Source organism: Oncorhynchus keta, unplaced genomic scaffold, assembly GCF_023373465.1.
Source record: "Oncorhynchus keta strain PuntledgeMale-10-30-2019 unplaced genomic scaffold, Oket_V2 Un_scaffold_29317_pilon_pilon, whole genome shotgun sequence".
Classification (NCBI taxonomy): Eukaryota; Metazoa; Chordata; class Actinopteri; order Salmoniformes; family Salmonidae; genus Oncorhynchus; species Oncorhynchus keta.
Genome location: NW_026290904.1, coordinates 180,223 through 197,993, shown reverse-complemented (window position 1 = coordinate 197,993; position 17,771 = coordinate 180,223). Strand labels below are relative to the sequence as shown.

At 50.1% G+C, this 17,771-nt stretch overlaps 1 protein-coding gene and 1 long non-coding RNA gene across 3 annotated transcripts in view; both read left to right on the top strand.

The window, feature by feature from the left end:
• The first annotated feature begins 1,760 nt into the window (after positions 1 to 1,760).
• LOC118382383 (lysine-specific demethylase RSBN1L-like) overlaps positions 1,761 to 17,771 on the top strand; it is a 97,042-nt gene continuing 81,031 nt past the window's right edge. The window contains exons 1-2 of the mRNA XM_052515542.1: positions 1,761 to 2,448; positions 8,060 to 8,155. Coding sequence (XP_052371502.1) covers positions 1,776 to 2,448; positions 8,060 to 8,155 — 769 coding nt within the window. The 5' untranslated portion in view covers positions 1,761 to 1,775. The remainder of the gene's footprint in view (positions 2,449 to 8,059; positions 8,156 to 17,771) is intronic.
• LOC127928527 (uncharacterized) lies at positions 4,283 to 5,080 on the top strand. Of its 2 annotated transcripts, none has more exons than XR_008131467.1 (3): positions 4,283 to 4,605; positions 4,700 to 4,840; positions 5,029 to 5,080. It is a non-coding gene; the product is annotated as an uncharacterized LOC127928527 (long non-coding RNA). The 2 variants fall into 2 exon arrangements; XR_008131466.1 differs by lacking the exon at positions 5,029 to 5,080 and adding an exon at positions 4,888 to 4,986.

Below are 17,771 nucleotides of genomic sequence, written 5' to 3'. Positions count from 1 at the left end.
ACCCTGGCCCAACGCTCTGAACCCTGGCCCAACGCTCTGAACCCTGGCCCAACGCTCTGAACCCTGGCCCAACGCTCTGAACCCTGGCCCAACGCTCTGAACCCTGGCCCAACGCTCTGAACCCTGGCCCAACGCTCTGAACCCTGGCCCAACGCTCTGAACCCTGGCCCAACGCTCTGAACCCTGGCCCAACGCTCTGAACCCTGGCCCAACGCCCAACGCTGAACCCTGGCCCAACGCTCTGAACCCTGGCCCAACGCTCTGAACCCTGGCCCAACGCTCTGAACCCTGGCCCAACGCTCTGAACCCTGGCCCAACGCTCTGAACCCTGGCCCACGCTCTTCACCCTGGCGCTCTGAACCCTGGCCCAACGCTCTGGCCCAACGCTCTGAACCCTGGCCCAACGCTCTGAACCCTGGCCCAACGCTCTGAACCCTGGCCCAACGCTCTGAACCCTGGCCCAACGCTCTGAACCCTGGCCCAACGCTCTGAACGCTCTGAACCCTGGCCCAACGCTCTGAACCCTGGCCCAACGCTCTGAACCCTGGCCCAACGCTCTGAACCCTGGCCCAACGCTCTGAACCCTGGCCCAACGCTCTTCAACCCTGGCCCAACGCTCTGAACCCTGGACCAACGCTCTGACCCTGAACCCTGGCCCAACGCTCTGAACCCTGGCCCAACGCTCTGAACCCTGGCCCAACGCTCTGAACCCTGGCCCAACGCTCTGAACCCTGGCCCAACGCTCTGAACCCTGGCCCAACGCTCTGAACCCTGGACCAACGCTCTTCACCCTGGCCCAACGCTCTGAACCCTGGACCAACGCTCTTCACCCTGGACCAACGCTCTGCACCCTGGACCAACGCTCTTCACCCTGGACCAACGCTCTTCACCCTGGACCAACGCTCTTCACCCTGGACCAACGCTCTTCACCCTGGACCAACGCTCTTCACCCTGGACCAACGCTCTTCACCCTGGACCAACGCTCTTCACCCTGGACCAACCCTCTTCACCCTGGACCAACGCTCTTCACCCTGGACCAACCCTCTTCACCCTGGACCAACCCTCTTAACCCTGGACCAACGCTCTTCACCCTGGACCAACCCTCTTAACCCTGGACCAACCCTCTTAACCCTGGACCAACCCTCTTAACCCTGGACCAACCCTCTTAACCCTGGACCAACCCTCTTAACCCTGGACCAATGCTCTTAACCCTGGCTCTTAACCCTGGACCAACGCTCTTAACCCTGGCTCTTAACCCTGGACCAATGCTCTTAACCCTGGCTCTTAACCCTGGACCAATGCTCTTAACCCTGGCTCTTAACCCTGGACCAATGCTCTTAACCCTGGCTCTTAACCCTGGACCAACGCTCTTAACCCTGGCTCTTAACCCTGGCCCACCTGCCGCAGGTCAAAGGACCAGATGGTCACACGATGTCGGAAGGATCAAGCGCAAGTACCAGAACACTTTCCTTGTACATTGCACAAAACTTGGCACATTGATTGTGAAGGCCTAATGGGCTATTCATTTATTAAACTGAACCTCAGTTTTAATATATTTATTAATAGAGTTTAGAGGAGCCTATAATATATTTATTTTTGGTGTTAAATCAGACACTAATAAAGGGGTCCCTATAAACAAATTTAAATAAATTACCTTAGGTTAGCTAATGTTGTAATGTTATGAAGCCCTAATGTCATAATCTGTTGTAAATAATGAGAGGTTTATATATCCTCTACACAGAGTTAGGAGTGTTCTGCAGACAGTTTCCCGCGTAATGTGTCCCATTTCTCCTCGCACCAATCATTACACTCCAGACACCACCTCCAACCTGGCCTGCCTGTCAGTTAGCCACCAGACTCCGCCCCTCTATGCCTGCCTAGCACAAACAGCGGTCGGGAGAGTAAATACAGAGAGCCCCAAGATGGCGGAGTCACTGAGCTTCATTCACTTTGGTGCAGCGACCAAAAGCCCGCTCGCCAAATCTAAAGAACCGAAACTAGCGTCGGACACCCGGCCGCCGTCTTCCCGGGACATTCACCCGCCGCCGTCCAAGCGAGTCCGAAACGACGAGAAGAGCCTTAAACCTAAGAAACTAAATGGGGAAGGAGGTGCAGGGGGAGGTGGCGGCGCAGTGGAGAAGCAGCACCAGAAGCAGAGTTCAGGCAACCCGACAACATGGAGCTTCAGCCCCGTCAAGGCGAGCAGCAACCCCTCGGCGCCCCTCCAGCCTCCCATTCACACAGTGTTCAAGCAGAGCGCTTTCCTCGCCTCCCATACCAAACCACCATCCAAAAAGCCCAAGGAAAAACGAGAGAAAGAGAAGGATTTCAAGGAAAAGAAGAAACCTAAACCAATCCCTGGTACTCCTGGAAATATTAGCAGCAGTCTGAGTAACGTCACTACTGTAATGAAGAAGGAGAACGGGGAGATGAAGTTGTTGCAAAAAGGTATTTTATATGAAGTGCGCAATTTTACGCACTAAACGGCTGGCTGGATATAACGTTACATGAATAGAACGTGTTACTGCATGTTATTGTCCATAGAAAGACAACGTCAGTGTCCATGAACCACTTAGCTTTTCAGGGCTAGTGGCTGTCGCTCTTCAGGACTATGAAGCATGTGGGGCCGACAGTGTGCGCTGTGCAGTATGACAATGTGTCCAGTCCAGAACTGCGTCTGTTATCGCGTCTTATTCCAAATAGTTTTGGTGTTATTTTGGAAAGGACCGTTTACATTTCTAATTCTAGCCACGATTGTACACATAAGGACATTTTTTTTACGGTGAAATTCATTTTTTTTTTGTCCGAGTTTCGCTGTTCTTCTCGCTTGGTTAATGGCTGCGGATTTACCCGCTCTTGAACCTGCATAGAAAATGCACGTTCGAACGTTACAAAGTATCGAGCGTTCTTCTGCAAACTGCTACATAGCGTTCCGATGTCGGGCCACGGGTGGAAACATTATTGCACATTTTACAAACGCACGTTTTTAGTTAAATTCAAACGGGAAATAGAATTGATCAACCAGAGCGGAACAAATTTGACGTGGTTGTATAAACAAACAACTGTAAGATCAGCATTACGCTCTGGGAGAACGTTAGAGACGTGTTTGCGAAACATTGACCGATCGTTAGGCCTACACAGAAGTGGGGTTTTAATTGTAACGGGTGGTTTTAAGACTGTGTTCAAATGACGGTTTAATAAACAATCGGCAGCCATCCACTGTTGTTTTTGTATCACCACCACGCCCCCAAATAACACCAGAGCAGCGAGGGAGGCAGCGGAGTCAGGGAACAGCTCTCTTCTCTCTCTACCTCATATTATTACATGCGTGCTGCCACTATCAACCACATTAATAGATCTGTCTCAAACTGTCATTCTAACACACAGGATGTTATTCATACCGTTTAGTTTGGATCCAATCTTTTAGGACTAATTCATTTCTTACATTTGACCAATGTGGGAGAAATAAAGACTGTGGGTATTATAAAACGGACCCCTCCTCCCCAGGGCATTAGAGGGACCTTGTGACAGATACTTAAAACGGGATCAAATACATATTCCAGCGTTCTAGTTCGATGTATAACAGGATGATTACAAGTTGGCCTAAAAAATATACATTCAAGTTTATATTCTAAATCTATCTATTCTACGGGAATTTAAAGTGCAAAATAACATTTATAATTCTATGTATTTCAAGGTAATTTAAAGTTTAAAATAACATAATTCTATTCCAAGTTCACCTGGAGTTCATTCTCAGTAATTAAATATCAGGCCTTCTGCATTGCTGTTGGATTCCAAGTTCAGGTGTTTTGGCTCCATTGAGATAAGCAGGTGTGAGCTGGTAGGACAGAAGGCTGTTGAGAGGGAGAGATGTGAAAGCTGGAGGACTTGAACTCAAGTCAAGCAGAGAGAGAGAGAGAGAGACGGGGCTATTCCAGGGTAAGACTGTTGCTTAGACACATTTTAAAGTGAAACATCTAGATTTCAAACACAAATCAATGATGTCAAATTGAAACAAATCATTCACCTCTATGCACAAGGACTACATTTAACAATGTCCATGGAACATTTCACAAGAACACATTTACTTGAACAACAGGGCAGATGCAAAGTTTAATAACAGAATGAAGGTTTGCGGTTGGTGCTGTCATTCTGTTACTAAACAGTACATCTGCATTGCTTTCCGTTTGGGGTTTCAGGCTGGGTTTCTGTATTGCACTTTGTAACATGTGCTGTTTTAGGCTGATAAAATCCCCAGTAGGGAGTAATGTTTTAGGTGCTGTTTTAGGCTGATAAAATCCCCAGTAGGGAGTAATATTTTAGGTGCTGTTTTAGGCTGATAAAATCCCCAGTAGGGAGTAATATTTTAGGTGCTGTTTTAGGCTGATAAAATCCCCAGTAGGGAGTAATATTTTAGGTGCTGTTTTAGGCTGATAAAATCCCCAGTAGGGAGTAATATTTTAGGTGCTGTTTTAGGCTGATAAAATCCCCAGTAGGGAGTAATATTTTAGGTGCTGTTTTAGGCTGATAAAATCCCCAGTAGGGAGTAATATTTTAGGTGCTGTTTTAGGCTGATAAAATCCCCAGTAGGGAGTAATATTTTAGGTGCTGCTTTAGGCTGATAAAATCCCCAGTAGGGAGTAATATTTTAGGTGCTGCTTTAGGCTGATAAAATCCCCAGTAGGGAGTAATATTTTAGGTGCTGTTTTAGGCTGATAAAATCCCCAGTAGGGAGTAATATTTTAGGTGCTGTTTTAGGCTGATAAAATCCCCAGTAGGGAGTAATATTTTAGGTGCTGTTTTAGGCTGATAAAATCCCCAGTAGGGAGTAATATTTTAGGTGCTGCTTTAGGCTGATAAAATCCCCAGTAGGGAGTAATATTTTAGGTGCTGTTTTAGGCTGATAAAATCCCCAGTAGGGAGTAATATTTTAGGTGCTGTTTTAGGCTGATAAAATCCCCAGTAGGGAGTAATATTTTAGGTGCTGCTTTAGGCTGATAAAATCCCCAGTAGGGAGTAATATTTTAGGTGCTGTTTTAGGCTGATAAAATCCCCAGTAGGGAGTAATATTTTAGGTGCTGCTTTAGGCTGATAAAATCCCCAGTAGGGAGTAATATTTGAGGTGCTGCTTTAGGCTTGATAATGAATGCTGTTTTGAGCAATGGAAAAATCATGTAGGGAGTAATATTTTAGGTGCTGCTTTAGGCTGATAAAATCCCCAGTAGGGAGTAATATTTTAGGTGCTGTTTTAGGCTGATAAAATCCCCAGTAGGGAGTAATATTGTAGGTGCTGTTTTAGGCTGATAAAATCCCCAGTAGGGAGTAATGAGTCACTTATTATTTGATATGAATGAGTAACAAGTTATTGAACAATCGGAAGCCTCATGCTGTGCAATACTGTTACTTCTCCCTATTGGCTGCAAAGCTTTTAGGCCCAACGTTTGAATGTGAAGCTTGCACACATTCCTGGGGTGTGACATGGTGTCAGATTTAAGGGTTTGTACTGGAAGACCTTAGTAAACAGGCCCTGTGTTTACATGTCTTCTACCGCTTTTTGACCCCCCTTGTATTATTTGTATTTCTTTTACTGACATTCTTGCTCTGGACTCACCAGGGTCACATTATTTTTCTCTGCGCTGTTGGGAAAGTGCTCATAAGTAAGCATTTCACTGTAAGGTCTACTACACCTGCTGTATTCAGCAGTTCACTGTAAGGTCTACTACACCTGTTGTATTCAGCATTTCACTGTGAGGTCTACTACACCTGTTGTATTCAGCATTTCACTGTGAGGTCTACTACACCTGCTGTATTCAGCATTTCACTGTGAGGTCTACTACACCTGCTGTATTCAGCATTTCACTGTAAGGTCTACTACACCTGTTGTATTCAGCATTTCACTGTAAGGTCTACTACACCTGTTGTATTCAGCATTTCACTGTAAGGTCTACTACACCTGTTGTATTCAGCATTTCACTGTAAGGTCTACTACACCTGTTGTATTCAGCATTTCACTGTAAGGTCTACTACACCTGTTGTATTCAGCAGTTCACTGTGAGGTCTACTACACCTGTTGTATTCAGCATTTCACTGTGAGGTCTACTACACCTGTTGTATTCAGCATTTCACTGTAAGGTCTACTACACCTGTTGTATTCAGCAGTTCACTGTAAGGTCTACTACACCTGTTGTATTCAGCATTTCACTGTGAGGTCTACTACACCTGTTGTATTCAGCATTTCACTGTGAGGTCTACTACACCTGTTGTATTCAGCAGTTCACTGTAAGGTCTACTACACCTGCTGTATTCAGCAGTTCACTGTGAGGTCTACTACACCTGCTGTATTCAGCAGTTCACTGTAAGGTCTACTACACCTGCTGTATTCAGCAGTTCACTGTGAGGTCTACTACACCTGTTGTATTCAGCAGTTCACTGTGAGGTCTACTACACCTGTTGTATTCAGCATTTCACTGTGAGGTCTACTACACCTGTTGTATTCAGCATTTCACTGTAAGGTCTACTACACCTGTTGTATTCAGCAGTTCACTGTAAGGTCTACTACACCTGTTGTATTCAGCAGTTCACTGTAAGGTCTACTACACCTGTTGTATTCAGCAGTTCACTGTAAGGTCTACTACACCTGTTGTATTCAGCAGTTCACTGTAAGGTCTACTACACCTGTTGTATTCAGCAGTTCACTGTAAGGTCTACTACACCTGTTGTATTCAGCAGTTCACTGTAAGGTCTACTACACCTGTTGTATTCAGCAGTTCACTGTAAGGTCTACTACACCTGTTGTATTCAGCAGTTCACTGTAAGGTCTACTACACCTGTTGTATTCAGCAGTTCACTGTAAGGTCTACTACACCTGTTGTATTCAGCAGTTCACTGTAAGGTCTACTACACCTGTTGTATTCAGCAGTTCACTGTAAGGTCTACTACACCTGTTGTATTCAGCGCATGCAACGAATAACATTTGATTTGACGAGGCAGAAGCGTATGTGATGAGTCAAAGTTAGTGCAAAAAAGTCTCCATGTACACAGTCCTGTGGAGCTGTTTGGTGTATAGTTAGTTTGGTGAACTATTGAAGTATTTATCAGTCTTATGGCTCGGGGGAAGATGCTGTTCAGGGTCCTGTTGGTTCCAGACTTGCTGCCGATTTGACCTTGCTGTTTCGGGGCCCTTTTCTCACCTACGACGTGTTCATAAATGGCTAGGCCTAGATTATAATTCTATTAAATAGTATTATCATTTTCATATGAAACTATTTTGATCATGTTCTTTGCAGTTTGACATTTTACTGCAGTTCCTGTAAATTGGCATTAATACTTTTCGACCTGCCGTTTGTGAAACTGTCCCATAATGCCGAGCTGTATAATCATGCTAGCTACCGATCAAGTAGTCATCAGTGATACCACTAATTACGTTGTCCTGTGTGTTTTTAACAGCTGAAAATCTTAAGAGATCGCATTTCAGCCACGTCCTTAAATTGCTTTCCTCAAATGTCAGCGATGGCCTGTCTTGTAAAAGTCTGTCTGTCTTTGTGAGATCCTGTCGTCCTTCAGACTGGAAAGCAGTTGGGAATCAGTCAATTACAGAGTCAGCCTGCGTCCCAAATGACGCATTACTCTTGACCAGGGCCATTAGGGAATAGCGTTCCATATGTAGGGAATAGGGTTCCATTTCTGCATTATTCTAGACCAGGGGCATTGGGGAATAGGGTTCCATATGTAGGGAATAGGGTTCCATTTCTGCATTATTCTAGACCAGGGCCTTTAGGGAATAGGGTTCCATATGTAGGGAATAGGGTGCCATTTCTGCATTACTCTAGACCAGGGCCAAGAGGGAATAGGGTTCCATATGTAGGGAATAGGGTGCCATTTCTGCATTATTCTAGACCGGGGCCATTAGGGAATAGGGTTCCATATGTAGGGGATAGGGTGCCATTCTCATTTAGGATGCAGGCTGAATTACTGGGGAGAGTGAGTCTTTCTACTGTACCATAACCTGCCCCTCTCCTGAAAGGACCCTCAAGGCCTCACCCTAACTTCTCTCTTTCAGACCACAGCAGTAAGGACAAGACGAAGAAGAAGAAGAAACACAAAGTGATGAATGAGATCAAGAGGGAGAACGGAGAGGTGAAGCTCCTTCAGAAAGGTATGTTGATAATGATGTGACATGGTTGTTTCAAATGTTCCCTGTTTAGTGTACCACTGTTGACCATTCACCCTGGTCCCTGTCTACTGTTGACCATTCACCCTGGTCCCTGTCTACTGTTGACCATTCACCCTGGTCCCTGTCTACTGTTGACCATTCACCCTGGTCCCTGTCTACTGTTGACCATTCACCCTGGTCCCTGTCTACTGTTGACCATTCACCCTGGTCCCTGTCTACTGTTGACCATTCACCCTGGTCCCTGTCTACTGTTGACCATTCACCCTGGTCCCTGTCTACTGTTGACCATTCACCCTGGTCCCTGTCTACTGTTGACCATTCACCCTGGTCCCTGTCTACTGTTGACCATTCACCCTGGTCCCTGTCTACTGTTGACCATTCACCCTGGTCCCTGTCTACTGTTGACCAGAGCTCAGTATAGAGAGTAGCTACATTCAGGGTTTCCTCCTTACTGTTGACCATTCACCCTGTCTAGTGTACTACTGTTGACCAGAGCTCAGTATAGAGAGTAGCTACATTCAGGGTTTCCTCCTTACTGTTGTACAGGCAGGGTGCCTCCCCTAGAGCATCAGCACTGGAAACTGGTTAGGGACAGGAGTTTTACTTTACCTCATCACCTGACCAGGATAAACTCCAGACCCGAGTTAGGCGTATACCTTGGACCCAGAGTATTTCCTTGGCTGGGCTAGGCTATAACCAGGGCCCAGAGTATGTCCTTGGCAGGCCTATAACCAGGGCCCAGAGTATGTCCTTGGCAGGGCTATAACCAGGGCCCAGAGTATGTCCTTGGCAGGGCTATAACCAGGGCCCAGAGTGGCAGGGCTATAACCAGGGCCCAGAGTGGCAGGGCTATAACCAGGGCCCAGAGTGGCAGGGCTATAACCAGGGCCCAGAGTGGCAGGGCTATAACCAGGGCCCAGAGTGGCAGGGCTATAACCAGGGCCCAGAGTGGCAGGGCTATAACCAGGGCCCAGAGTGGCAGGGCTATAACCAGGGCCCAGAGTGGCAGGGCTATAACCAGGGCCCAGAGTGGCAGGGCTATAACCAGGGCCCAGAGTGGCAGGGCTATAACCAGGGCCCAGAGTGGCAGGGCTATAACCAGGGCCCAGAGTGGCAGGGCTATAACCAGGGCCCAGAGTGGCAGGGCTGTAACCAGGGCCCAGAGTGGCAGGGCTGTAACCAGGGCCCAGAGTGGCAGGGCTATAACCAGGGCCCAGAGTGGCAGGGCTATAACCAGGGCCCAGAGTGGCAGGGCTATAACCAGGGCCCAGAGTGGCAGGGCTATAACCAGGGCCCAGAGTGGCAGGGCTATAACCAGGGCCCAGAGTGGCAGGGCAGGGCTATAACCAGGGCCCAGAGTGGCAGGGCTAGAACCAGGGTCCAAAATACTCAGCCTGTGACTAAAGCCTTTAACTGGAACAGCTGCTGAAGCGATGGTTCTGGCTCAGGCAGAGAGTTGGCTGATCCCTAATGGCACGCTATTCCCTTTATAGTGCTTCTGACCAGGGTAGTGCACTATATAGGGAATATGGTGCTATTTGGGAGGGAGGGGCCCTAAGAGTAGGCTGTGTTCACTAGATGGTTCAGTCACACAAACAGACTCCTGTTCTCCAATTCAGAGTTTAGCTGAGACAGATGGCTATCTTATGATTCCCCTTCTATCTCCCTCTCTCTCGGTCTCCCTCTCTCTCGGTCTCCCTCTCTCTCGGTCTCCCTCTCTCGGTCTCTCGGTCTCCCTCTCTCTCGGTCTCCCTCTCTCTCGGTCTCCCTCTCTCTCGGTCTCCCTCTCTCTCGGTCTCCCTCTCTCTCGGTCTCCCTCTCTCTCGGTCTCCCTCTCTCTCGGTCTCCCTCTCTCTCGGTCTCCCTCTCTCTCGGTCTCCCTCTCTCTCGGTCTCCCTCTCTCTCGGTCTCCCTCTCTCTCGGTCTCCCTCTCTCTCTCTCTCTCTCCCTCTGTCTCCCTCTCTCTCCCTCGGTCTCCCTCTCTCTCGGTCTCCCTCGGTCTCCCTCGGTCTCTCTCGGTCTCCCTCGGTCTCCCTCGGTCTCTCGGTCTCTCTCTCGGTCTTCTCTCTCGGTCTCCCTCTCTCTCGGTCTCCTCTCTCTCTCGGTCTCCCTCTCTCTCTCGGTCTCTCTCTCGTCTCCCTCTCTCTCGGTCTCCCTCGGTCTCTCTCGGTCTCTCTCGGTCTCTCTCGGTCTCTCTCGGTCTCCCTCGGTCTCTCTCGGTCTCCCTCGGTCTCTCTCGGTCTCTCTCGGTCTCCCTCGGTCTCCTCGGTCTCCCTCGGTCTCTCTCGGTCTCCTCGGTCTCCCTCGGTCTCCCTCGGTCTCTCTCTCGGTCTCCCTCGGTCTCTCTCTCTCTCTCGGTCTCCCTCGGTCTCTCTCTCGGTCTCTCTCTCTCTCTCGGTCTCTCTCGGTCTCCCTCGGTCTCCTCTCTCTCTCGGTCTCCCTCTCTCTCTCGGTCTCCCTCTCTCTCTCGGTCTCCCTCTCTCTCTCTCTCTCGGTCTCCCTCTCTCTCTCGGTCTCCCTCTCTCTCTCGGTCTCCCTCTCTCTCCCTCTCTCTCGGTCTCCCTCTCTCTGTCTCTCTCTCTGTCTGTCTCTCTCCCCCCCATGTGAATCAACGTATGTTTTGACCACATTTGGCCCACTGTGAGCCTAAGCTATTCATATCTGATGTTGTCCTATATATCTGTGACAGAGACTGGCCTAAGTGCTGCCAAATTATTCATAGTTGTGTAATAGCAATAATGATGTAATAATTGTGCTATATTATCAGTGGTAGCTGCATCTGTCTTTTAACTAGCAGCGTGCCCTCTCCTCAACATGCTTTTAAATAGGCTGTAATGACTGGTGTGGTGGGAATGAACTGCCAAGACCCTGCTGCCTTTTTCCTGACCTTACACAATGCCCATGACATGATCCAGCGAGTCGGGCAGCGTGTCGGGCAGCGTGTCGGGCAGCGTGCCGGGCAGCCAGAGTTTTATTTATTTAGACTGTTAGAGTGGCTTCCCATGTCTGTAAAATGATCGCTCAATGTCCAGACAGCTAGTCAGTCAGGCAGCCAGTCAGTGGTGGAGTCAGAGGGAAGCCTCCCAGCCGGTCTGTATCAGTTTACTCTGCTGCTATTTATACCTGTCTGTCCTTCAGCCATACCAGTGTACCAATATGTACACACACCCAACAGTGTATGTGTGTATGCACATTCAAAAGTCAACAAATGAATTTCTGGTGTGTGTGTTAGCAGAGGGCACTGTGTATTACTCTGGTTGACATGCTGAAAGAGGTAGCCAGTATATTGTTGGCTGTGCTCAATCATTTGCACCATTGGACAGACCTGTGCACAGTCCTAACACTATGACTGGTGGTCTGCTTAGTACAGTGGCCCTGACCCCTCTTTCTGTGTGTGTCTGACTGCTCTTAATGCTGTACTCCAGCCCCCTCTATCAATATGACCACTACACTGACTGTGTGTCTGACTGCTCTTAATGCTGTACTCCAGCCCCCTCTATCAATATGACCACCACACTGACTGTGTGTCTGACTGCTCTTAATGCTGTACTCCAGCCCCCTCTATCAATATGACCACCACACTGACTGTGTGTCTGACTGCTCTTTAATGCTGTACTTCAGCCCCAGTCTATCAATATGACCACCACACTGACTGTGTGTATGCACATTCAAAAGTCTGACTGCTCTTAATGCTGTACTCCAGCCCCTGTATCAATATGTGTCTGACTCTGGTTGACATGCTGACTGTGTGTAGCCAGTGTGTTGTTGACTGCTCTTAATGCTGTTGCAGCCCCTCTATCAATATGACCACTACACTGACTGTGGTCTGTTAGTACAGTGTGTGTGTGTGTCTGACTGCTCTTAATGCTGTACTCCAGCCCCCTCTATCAATATGACCACTACACTGACTGTGTGTGTGTGTGTGTGACTGCTCTTAATGCTGTACTCCAGCCCCCTCTATCAATATGACCACTACACTGACTGTGTGTGTGTGTGTCTGTGTCTGTAATGCTGTACTCCAGCCCCCTCTATCAATATGACAACCACTGACTGTGTGTGTGTCTGACTGCTCTTAATGCTGTACTCCAGCCCCCTCTATCAATATGACCACTACACTGACTGTGTGTGTGTGTGACTGCTCTTAATGCTGTACTCCAGCCCCCTCTATCAATATGACCACTACACTGACTGTGTGTGTGTCTGACTGCTCTTAATGCTGTACTCCAGCCCCCTCTATCAATATGACCACTACACTGACTGTGTGTGTGTGTGTGTGTGTGTGTGTCTGACTGCTCTTAATGCTGTACTCCAGCCCCCTCTATCAATATGACCACTACACTGACTGTGTGTGTGTGTGTGTGTGTCTGACTGCTCTTAATGCTGTACTCCAGCCCCCTCTATCAATATGACCACTACACTGACTGTGTGTCGGGCAGAGTCTTTCAGCACAACACCAGTCTGCTGTAAAGGTCATGGCTCTACACCCCAGCTGAGCTTTTGCCCCTTGTGTACACACACACACACACACACACACACACACACACACACACACACACACATATATATATAGAAAATAGTTGTGCGAGTTGCTGAAGTGTTTTTTTTCGGGCCACCTACAGAATGTTCAATGGTTTAAAAAAAGATAAGTTATGTAGACAATATAATGGATATATATATTTTTTAAATAAGATCATATTTGTGAACTAACAATCACCAAAATAAAAGCTAGACAGTCAGGGAGAATCTCCAATTTAAAAAATGGTGCTTTCAGGAGTGTGTTTGTCATGGCATGTTGCCCTCTGTGGCGTTGTGATGTTTGAGTCACTCAGACAGCAGAATCCACGGCAGAATGTGTAGGATAGTGAGTATTAATTTTCATAGTGTGGTGACTACTACTACTATTGCACTGCAGTGTGACTGAGCCTGGTCTCTGAGGCTGAGCTGGGAGTCTCAGGCCTGTGTCTGTCCCTCTGACTGGAGACAGGAAACGGAGCAGGCTGCCCTTCCTGTGTGGTGCTGATCAGTCCTAGCAGGAGGGAGACCTAGGAGTGAGCCTCTGCTAATACCACCTAGCAGTCTTCAGTACAGTCACTATATGTTATGTAGTGTGTTTATATATGTTATGTAGTGTGTTTATATATGTTATGTAGTGTGTTTATATATGTTATGTAGTGTGTTTATATATGTTATGTAGTGTGTTTATATATGTTATGTAGTGTGTTTATATATGTTATGTCGTGTGTTTATATATGTTATGTCGTGTGTTTATACATGTTATGTCGTGTGTTTATATGTTATGTAGTGTGTTTATATGTTATGTAGTGTGTTTATATATGTTATGTAGTGTGTTTATATATGTTATGTAGTGTGTTTATATATGTTATGTAGTGTGTTTATTAACATTGAAATGTGAGTAGAAAGGACAGGATTCCAGGTCCACCCGGCGCTGTCTCATCCGGGACTCACTCCACCCGGCGCCGTCTCATCCGGGACTCACTCCACCCGGCGCCGTCTGATCCGGGACTCACTCCACCCGGCGCCGTCTCATCCGGGACTCACTCCACCCGGCGCCGTCTGATCCGGGACTCACTCCACCCGGCGCCGTCTCACCCGGGACTCACTCTACCCGGCACGGTCTCACCCGGCGCCGTCTCATCCGGGACTCACTCCACCCGGCGCCGTCTCATCCGGGACTCACTCCACCCGGCGCCGTCTCATCCGGGACTCACTCCACCCGGCGCCGTCTCATCCGGGACTCACTCCACCCGGCGCCGTCTCATCCGGGACTCACTCCACCCGGCGCCGTCTCACCCATCCGGGACTCACTCCACCCGGCGCCGTCTCATCCGGGACTCACTCCACCCGGCGCCGTCTGATCCGGGACTCACTCCACCCGGCGCCGTCTGATCCGGGACTCACTCCACCCGGCGCCGTCTGATCCGGGACTCACTCCACCCGGCGCCGTCTGATCCGGGACTCACTCCACCCGGCGCCGTCTGATCCGGGACTCACTCCACCCGGCGCCGTCTGATCCGGGACTCACTCCACCCGGCGCCGTCTGATCCGGGACTCACTCCACCCGGCGCCGTCTGATCCGGGACTCACTCCACCCGGCGCCGTCTCACCCGGGACTCACTCTACCCGGCACGGTCTCACCCGGCGCCGTCTCATCCGGGACTCACTCCACCCGGCGCCGTCTCATCCGGGACTCACTCCACCCGGCGCCGTCTCATCCGGGACTCACTCCACCCGGCGCCGTCTCATCCGGGACTCACTCCACCCGGCGCCGTCTCATCCGGGACTCACTCCACCCGGCGCCGTCTCATCCGGGACTCACTCCACCCGGCGCCGTCTCATCCGGGACTCACTCCACCCGGCGCCGTCTGATCCGGGACTCACTCCACCCGGCGCCGTCTGATCCGGGACTCACTCCACCCGGCGCCGTCTGATCCGGGACTCACTCCACCCGGCGCCGTCTGATCCGGGACTCACTCCACCCGGCGCCGTCTCACCCGGGACTCACTCCACCCGGCACGGTCTCACCCGGCGCCGTCTCATCCAGGACTCACTCCACCCGGCGCGGTCTCATCCACCTGGTATAGAGGTCCTGGATGACAGGGAGCTCGACCTCAGTGATGTACTGGGCTGTATGCATTACCCTCTGTAGAGCCTTACCCTCTGTAGATCCTTACCCTCTGTAGATCCTTACCGCACTACCCTCTGTAGAGCACTACCCTCTGTAGAGCACTACCCTCTGTAGAGCACTACCCTCTGTAGAGCCTTACCCTCTGTAGAGCACTACCCTCTGTAGAGCACTACCCTCTGTAGAGCACTACCCTCTGTAGAGCACTACCCTCTGTAGAGCACTGCCCTCTGTAGAGACTTACCCTCTGTAGAGACTTACCCTCTGTAGAGACTTACCCTCTGTAGAGCACTACCCTCTGTAGAGACTTACCCTCTGTAGAGACTTACCCTCTGTAGAGACTTACCCTCTGTAGAGACTTACCCTCTGTAGAGACTTACCCTCTGTAGAGCACTTACCCTCTGTAGAGCACTACCCTCTGTAGAGCACTACCCTCTGTAGAGCACTACCCTCTGTAGAGCACTACCCTCTGTAGAGCACTACCCTCTGTAGAGCACTGCCCTCTGTAGAGACTTACCCTCTGTAGAGCACTACCCTCTGTAGAGCACTGCCCTCTGTAGAGCACTTACCCTCTGTAGAGACTACCCTCTGTAGAGCACTACCCTCTGTAGAGCACTGCCCTCTGTAGAGCACTGCCCTCTGTAGAGCACTGCCCTCTGTAGAGACTTACCCTCTGTAGATACTTACCCTCTGTAGAGCACTACCCTCTGTAGAGACTTACCCTCTGTAGAGCACTACCCTCTGTAGAGACTTACCCTCTGTAGAGCACTACCCTCTGTAGAGACTTACCCTCTGTAGAGCACTACCCTCTGTAGAGACTACCCTCTGTAGAGCACTACCCTCTGTAGAGCACTACCCTCTGTAGAGCCTTGTGTTTGATTTGCCAAGCTGTTGCCATACCAGGCGGTGATCCAGCCAGCCAAGATGCTCTCTGTCGTGCAGCTGTAGAACTTGTTGAGGATCTGAGGACCCGTGCCAAATCTTTTCAGCCTCTGTTGTCGTGCCTTCTTCACGACTGGGTTGGTGTGTGAGGACCATGATAATTCCTTAGTGATGTGGACACAGAAGAAACGGAGGTTCTCGACCCGATCCACTCCCGTCGATGAGAATGGGGGCGTGCTCGTCTCGACCCGCTCCACTCCCGTCGATGAGAATGGGGGCGTGCTCGTCTCGACCCGCTCCACTCCCGTCGATGAGAATGGGGGCGTGCTCGTCTCGACCCGCTCCACTCCCGTCGATGAGAATGGGGGCGTGCTCGTCTCGACCCGATCCACTCCCGTCGATGAGAATGGGGGCGTGCTCGTCTCGACCCGCTCCACTCCCGTCGATGAGAATGGGGTGCGTGCGTCGATGAGAATGGGGGCGCTCCACTCCCGTCGATGAGAATGGGGGCGTGCTCGTCTCGACCCGATCCACTCCCGTCGATGAGAATGGGGGCGTGCTCGTCTCGACCCGCTCCACTCCCGTCGATGAGAATGGGGGCGTGCTCGGCCCTCCTTTCCCTTTGTCTTGCTGACGTTGAGGGTGAGGTTGTCGTGGCACCACACTGCCAGGTCACTTACCTCCTCCCTATAGGCTGTGTTCTGGCCTTCCACCGTCGTGTCGTCCGCAAACTTAATGGTGTTGGAGTCGTGCGCCGCCACGCAGTCGTGGGTGAACAGGGAGTACAGGAGGGGTCTCAGTACGCACCACTGAGAGCCCCGTGTGTTGAGGATCAGCGCTGTGTCATGGTGTTGGAGTCGTGGGTGAACAGGGAGTACAGGAGGGGTCTCAGTACGCACCACTGAGAGCCCCGTGTGTTGAGGATCAGCGCTGTGTCATGGTGTTGGAGTCGTGGGTGAACAGGGAGTACAGGAGGGGTCTCGGTACGCACCACTGAGAGCCCGGTGTGTTGAGGATCAGCGTATTACTCAACAGAGGCTGTGTCATGGCGGAGAAAGAGAAGTAAGGATTCAAAGGAAAAACAACAATTGGAAATCAACAGGAAAAACATGGCTGCTTTAGTGTAGTAGTCACACTGAGCTTTGAGGATGTGTGTCTGTGTTTTAAGGGCCTATATTACCCAGAGACCACTAGACAGACTGTCAGTATGTCACCACTAGACAGACAGACGGTGTCAGTCTGGTAATCATCTAGGGACACTGTTTGCGTTCAGCAGTCGAGCCCAGGCTGTGACAACACAGCTAATTGACTTCCTCTTCTTCACCACTGATTGTACATTTTACTGTGGATTTTGGAACACACACTGTCAGTTCCATTCATGTGGCTTTAGGGTGTCGATCAATTTCTGCCATTTTGGAACGATTTCAGTGGCATTGTTTGGTGCTCTGTCAAATGCTGCTTCAGCTGTGCAGGGGGAAACTGATGCTGTGCAGGGGGAAACTGATGCTGTGCAGGGGGAAACTGATGCTGTGCAGGGGGAAACTGATGCTGTGCAGTGGGAAACTGATGCTGTGCAGGGGGAAACTGATGCTGTGCAGATGCTGTGCAGGGGGAAACTGATGCTGTGCAGGGGGAAACTGATGCTGTGCAGGGGGAAACTGATGCTGTGCAGATGCTGTGCAGGGGGAAACTGATGCTGTGCAGATGCTGTGCAGGGGGAAACTGATGCTGTGCAGATGCTGTGCAGGGGGAAACTGATGCTGTGCAGGGGGAAACTGATGCTGTGCAGGGGAAACTGATGCTGTGCAGGGGGAAACTGATGCTGTGCAGGGGGAAACTGATGCTGTGCAGGGGGAAACTGATGCTGTGCAGGGGGAAACTGATGCTGTGCAGGGGGAAACTGATGCTGTGCAGATGCTGTGCAGGGGGAAACTGATGCTGTGTAGATGCTGTACAGGGGGAAACTGTTCTCAATGTCATGTGACTCTCCTCAGGAATGAATTATGTTTGAACAAAACTGTACTCCTTGAGCAAATATTTAGCACGTGCTTGCTTTGTGTGCAAACAAAATGA